Consider the following 6,385-nt stretch of genomic DNA (forward strand, 5'->3'; position numbering starts at 1 on the left):
TCCCTACTGTAGCTCTAATGTTCTCTGTTGAAAATAATTACATGCCAGAAAAGCAAAACCTTTTTTAATTTCATCCGCACAAGTTCAGTCCGCTCTGTTTGGACGTTCATAGATGCTCTTTCAAAATCTGAAGTCCCAGCTTCATTTTTTGCGATGATTTAAAGCCATCAAAACACTATCAAATCAGCAGTCAGTCCTCAGTTTGTCTGTAAAAACAAGTGGCACACACACAAACTGGCAGCTCAGAAAGGGACTGAAGTTTTTCTTTTAGACCATTTGCCAGAAAAGGTTTACCCTAAAAATCAAACTTCTTTCATATTTTTCTCTTTTCATACAATTTTTTCTGTTGAACTGGGAAACCCCCAATTCCCAAGACAGCGTGCTGGCTATTCTAGTGCAGAYTGAGATTTGTAGCCTTAGTAGTGTGTGTAAGTCCCATCCAGATTTATAACATTACACATAAAYACTGTTTTGTAGGACAAATAAGTTCTAGCGTGTTAGATCTGGATTTCTAACTTGAATTTGGCACATTTGGATCGCAATATTCTCAGTTTTGATCACTGCAATGYACAGGCTGTTTACTGGATGTGATGACTAACACCAAAATAAAACACTAAATATAAAGTCTGAAAGTTACTTATTCAGATATTAAATATAGCTTTTGTGGATTTATCTAAAGGCTGCGTGAAAAAAACATCAGGGAATCTTTATTTTTATTGTTGCTTTACTTTCTGTCATGAATTTTGAAGCTTCATAGGTGAGGAGTCAGTAGCAGCAGGCGCCCCCAGCGTTCTAACCGACGATCCGACTTGGATCATTGACCCCATCGATGGCACCACCAACTTTGTTCACAGGTACTAATAACCTCTCCTCTTTTAGAAGCCTTGTAACTGTACTGGATTGAATTTTTAATCTCCGTCCCTCCTGTAGCTATTTTTTATCTTTTAATTAGCTCCCTTTTCTTGGATTGTCCTCTCTTGGATGGCTAATTAGACAGCCCAGATGAAACTGAGCTGATAATAGAAACCGACTCCTCAGAGCTTGAATCTAAAGGGAGCTTATTTGATTTATGTTTTTCTTGTACATTTCCATTGCTTAGGTTCCCTTTTGTGTCCGTATCAATCGGCTTCACTGTGAAGAAGGAGGTAAGCGTTAATGTGTGCAAATCCCACACGTTTTTCTGCTGTGCTTTCTTGGTGATCACAGACATTACCCCCATTGTCATCTTAAGAATTCTGTAAATTTCCACTCTTACATAGCTGCTGCTCTATTTATAACCCTCTTCCTACTTTGCATTAACCATTGCAGTTTTCTGTGCTGCTTTTTGGTCYCAGATAGAGTTCGGGATTGTCTACAGCTGCATTGAGGACAAAATGTACACGGCACGGAGAGGAAAGGGAGCATTCTGTAACGGAGTTCCAATCAAAGTTTCCGGGCAAGAAGGTGAGTTCTGAAGCTGTAAAACAGACCAGGTTTTAGAGCTGCAGTTTGAAACAAAGCCACTAGGTGGAGCTGAACTACTGCTTTTGATATAGTTTGTTCAGCGAGGGAATAAAGCAGATAAATGACTTTATTTATTGGTTCCCTTGCAGACATTAACCAGTCTCTGGTGCTGACAGAACTGAATTTCAAGAGGGAGACGGAGCATTTCAACACAATGTTGGCCAACGTCAGGACCATCCTTACCATACCTGTTCATGGGTAAATGTTTGTACTCACTGCTAGCCTCTGATCTGTGGGTGTACTGATGGTTTTAGATGTGAGGGGAAAAACAAACAACCGCTACTTCACTTTTTAATTATCATTCATAACTGGGCTGCACCGATTGCAGATTTCTGGTCAATCACAGATATATAAGAAGCTTGACCTGGCTATTCTGCTTTTTTATTTTTATTTTTTACAACTGACACTGTCAGGTGTTATAAGGTCACAATACATCTTCAGTGTTCCAGTCTTATTTTATTAAAAACATTGAACAATACCCTTGAAACCATACAAAGTCTCTTTTTACTGGACATGAGGTAGAGCTCACAGCAGAGCAAAAAATGGAAAGTGGCTGATTTTCAGAACTTTGCAGAAGTAGATAAGATTGATGGATAAGATCGGCTTCTTGTCTAATTATCTCCCAAAATTAAGGAAATCAAGGCTGCTGATTTATTGATGCACCCCTAATTTAAGCTCAGCCCTGTCCACTGTAACAGACACTCAAATATGATTTTACTTAAATGTTCTCCTTTCATAAAAACACATCAGTAACACCTTTCTGCGGTTGTAAAGCTGCTCGATTTGGTAAAGTTAAAACTACCGGTAGGCAAAAATGACCAAAATGCTCTCCAAATGCTCGTTTTTTTGGTCATTTAATCTGGTCTTTGCTGTGCTTTGGGACCATCACGTTGTGCTTATTTTGGCTTCTTTGCAGTAAAAGCCACCTGGTGGTCATTTTGCTGCTCTGAGACCGAAAATTAGCATCGCAAGCTGTAATTAAAGAGAAAATAGAAACAGTAACGATGTAATTTAAATGCATTACAGCGGCTGGACTCAACTAAGACAAATACAATTCCTGAATGTGATTTAAAAAAAGGCTTGTGAGATTTGATTGAATGGAATCAAGATCTGCAATTTCATGAAACAAGCAAACAAACTTAGAAACAAGCGTCACGTTTTTGTTTGTTTTACAGAATCCGCTCCCCAGGCAGTGCAGCTGTCAACTTGTGTCTGGTGGCATCCGGCTCGGCGGATGCATATTACCACATGGGCATCCATTGCTGGGACATGGCCGGCGGGGCGGTGATAGTTACCGAAGCCGGGGGAGTCATCATGGACATATCAGGTGAGAGGACAGGAGCTCCTCGCAGTTTTTGCAGACTGCTGAGTCACTGAGAAAAATGAAGGAAGGAAGGAAGAACTGCTGGAGGAGATCACTGCTGTGAAAATTGGCTGCTGGAAGAGAAGTTATTGTTTTATGAATTATAAATTGTTACCAATAGTCTGTCTTTGAGCTCATAAATGCATGTGAAGCTGAGCTAAAGCTGACTGCTGCCTCTGTGCTCTAAAAATAAGTTTTGGATACGAGCTTCCTGGGAAAAACCATATTCTTGTAATTGTCTTGACATAATCATTTGTGTCAAGGCAACATGTCTTAATTAAAACATATAAACTTTGTTTCCTTGAAAGATTTTGATGATTTAAACAATTATTTTGATTGTTTGTAAAAAGGATCAAACTGTTTCTAGTTAGTTGATGTGTGTAAGTTTATTACTGACTTGTGTCTACACTGGTCTGCTCATCTAGAGGAAATAAAATAAGTTCAGAAGAAAAAGGTGTGGAAAAAAATCGAGTTCGATCASAGATTTAACAAACAATTCTCTGGACCTAACAGAGGGGCAGCTYGCTTTAAACACATTGGATAAAGCCTGCCAGCCAATCAGAAACAGGGGTGGGGGGATTGCGTCTCGACAAAACTTTCAGATTCAGCAGAAGTTTGAGTGGTGCTCAAAAAAATAATTGATTTGTTAAAACAAGCCTGAAAAATAACTGGAGACAACATTAAAGCTGGTTTGCCGAGGACAAACTGGTCCTGGGACCTTGGTGAACTGATCCCAGAGTAGTGAACAGTTTTAAGAACGATTCAGAACCTTCTGAGTCAAACGGTTCAGAAAGAGCTGCAGAAATCAGAAACTACGATTTCGTCTTGCTTGTTTTATTAAGTTGCTTGATATGAAAATGAACTCTTTAAAGGGACCTGATTACGCAAGTTTTTGGACACTTTGATGTCGCAGTACAGCGTGAACAAGCACTTCAGTACTTGTTCTGTGGTTTGTTACCTAAAAATTTCAGATTCAGCAGAAACGACAGAGGCACTTTAACAATCAACCTCATGGGTTAATGTGTAAAGCCGATGATTTGTGATGATTTACAGAAAGATAGCAAACCTACAGTTGTACATTAGTTTGACAATAAGGTCATGACCTTATTGCCAAATCGTTGTAACTGTCTTTGTCTTACCTTACCTTGTTTTGTCCAAAAYGCACAAATACGTGATTTTCTTATAATTATTGTGCATATTAAACCACGTTGTATGATTTAGACTGTGGGGTTGACAAAGAACAGGAGACAGAACTAGAAGTGACAGAGCTGGAGATATTGAGGTGCTCTTTAGGAGTGACAAGGATGAATAAGGTTAAGAATGAGATCATCAGAGGTGCAGAACAGGTTAAACTACTGGGAGATAAAGTTAAAGAGGGCAGGCTGAGATGTTTTGGACATGYCCAGAGGAGGGACAGTGGGTATATTGGTAGAAGGACGTTAGAGAGGCAGCTGTCAGTAGGACGACAAAGAGGAGAGATATGGAYGWAGTTSGAGGACATGGAGGTAGTTGGAGTGAGGACAGAGTCAGATGGAGGAGAATGACTCACTGTGGCGACTCCTGAAGAGGGAACAGCCAAAAGAAGAACACAAAGCCGTGCAAAATGCAGCCACGTGGTTTGCTGCTTGCTAGGTTTCAAACATTCAGAATTAAGTGAGACTGCGATGAAAAATTGTCCAATTTTCTTCTGCATTTAAGTCCCCAACCGCTCGCCAGTGAGATACTGACTTTAAAGTTCGTTGATCATCTGCAACCTTTTAAAACTTTTTTGTTTTGTTTTGTTTTTCTCTGCGGAACAAGGCGGGCCGTTTGACTTGATGTCTCGCAGGCTGATCGTCGCCAGCAGCAGGGCCATCGCTGAACGCATCTCCAAGGAGATATCAGAGTTTCCTGTGGGCCGGGACGACACGGAAGGCTAGAGGAACCTCCGCAACTTCCTTCAACCGAATCAAAACACACCAACACACACTCAGCTGTTTTTTTTTTTGTGCCGACAAGTCCCAAGTCCGTTTTTGCCTTAAGGATCACATTGATGCACTTACCTCTGAGGAACAGGTTTCTTAAAGCTCAGAGTTTTAGTATATATTTTGATTCAGTTGTGTAACTGTTCACAGTTTCTCTTCTGTGGTAACTTACTGTATTTTGTCAACATTTTACCCATAAAATAGGTAAATGTTCACGTTTTGACCAACAGAGTTGTTTTTTTCACTGWTATATGATTTGTTTGAAGCTATTTTTAGATCACATCTTAAGTTACAGAGCTTGCAGTTTATTCAAACTCTTGTAGATAAGTAAATGATTGCATCCAACTGCTGTACTTCATGACAAAGTATTTATAAAGTCCAAAATATATAATTGTGTGGAGAATGCTTGTGCTTCTTTTTTAAATAAAGCAAATAAAAATCACTATAAATACAATTTTATCCATGTTCTCATTCTGTTTTCGAGTGTAGTCCGAATGATTTAACTTCCTGCAGAGCCCGTTCTCTGACACGTTGCTGTCAGACACCAGAGACGTTAGATAACTGGCATCTGAACATGACTGAGCTTTTCTGCAGGAAATGTGCTGACGGAGCAAATAGTGAACTGCGTGACTAAATATGGTAGCCTTTGTGTTCGACTCCTCCCGTCTGACATATTAAACCATCAGAATTTGTCAAGGCACCGCTGTGTTGAGTTGCTTCACACAAACCGTTGTATACATTTCTCCTCCACTGTGAGAACGCAGAAAGGCTGCTGCGTCGTCCCACGAAGGCTTCAGCTGTTGTTGCAAATAACAAAATCCTCCCTCCATCCCGGCTCCTAAACCTCCTCACAACATCTTTTGCAATGGCCTGAATCCACAATGTGATGTTGCTTTGACCTAGAAAAGTGATAAATCTATAAAGTAAAGGCATGAGCAAGAAAAATGTCTCTGGCGGCAAATGGGGGGGACAAAATAAACAGAAAAGAGGACCCTGGATGCAGTAAAACTAGAAAAAACCCCAGCCAACACTACTGTTGTGATTTAGTAGAGAGATAAAAGTCATTACTCCATATAAAATCCCCCGCTGCATTTCTCCTGCCCTTTCAGTCGGTGTTGCAGACCGTGCACACTTGCAGCCCCCCACCCTCCCACGCACACACCCAGGCTCTGATATGCTCTATAAAACAAGCCCCGCTCCTACTCTCCGTGGACTCCCCCTGTTTTCCCCCAGCTTGGCTTTGCTTATAACTAACAAATGGGGTTTAGAACACTTTGCTTAAGCAAACCCAGCTTTTATGTGGCTCTAGAACTCAGCGGTGCAAGTTTATACGCAGACCTTATTGCYGATGTCAGAGCCTGTTTTTACATCACAGCTAATGCACAAATCTTTCAAATCGTTTGAAGCAGGATTCTGTGGAAAAGGTTAATACGGTGGTTGTTGCAGATAGCTCAGTTTGGACAAACAAAGATTGTTTTAAAAAGAAAAGAATCCGCTTTGGCTTGGGCCTCTCAGAATAGCCATTAGCTCATGAATCTGGTCTGTTTCTCCAAAC

The 6,385-nt window shown here is 40.5% G+C and overlaps 1 protein-coding gene across 1 annotated transcript in view; it reads left to right on the forward strand.

Moving 5' to 3' along the window:
- LOC106515573 (inositol monophosphatase 1) overlaps window positions 1-5,284 on the forward strand; it is a gene marked incomplete at its 5' end in the record, with an annotated part of 7,054 nt that extends 1,770 nt beyond the window's left edge. Inside the window, 6 exon segments of the mRNA XM_014005430.1 lie at window positions 750-854; window positions 1,100-1,145; window positions 1,335-1,443; window positions 1,593-1,701; window positions 2,679-2,830; window positions 4,667-5,284. Coding sequence (XP_013860884.1) covers window positions 750-854; window positions 1,100-1,145; window positions 1,335-1,443; window positions 1,593-1,701; window positions 2,679-2,830; window positions 4,667-4,785 — 640 coding nt within the window.
- Between the last annotated feature and the right edge of the window lie 1,101 nt (window positions 5,285-6,385).

This window comes from Austrofundulus limnaeus, unplaced genomic scaffold, assembly GCF_001266775.1.
Source record: "Austrofundulus limnaeus strain Quisiro unplaced genomic scaffold, Austrofundulus_limnaeus-1.0 Scaffold30, whole genome shotgun sequence".
Lineage (NCBI taxonomy): Eukaryota > Metazoa > Chordata > Actinopteri > Cyprinodontiformes > Rivulidae > Austrofundulus > Austrofundulus limnaeus.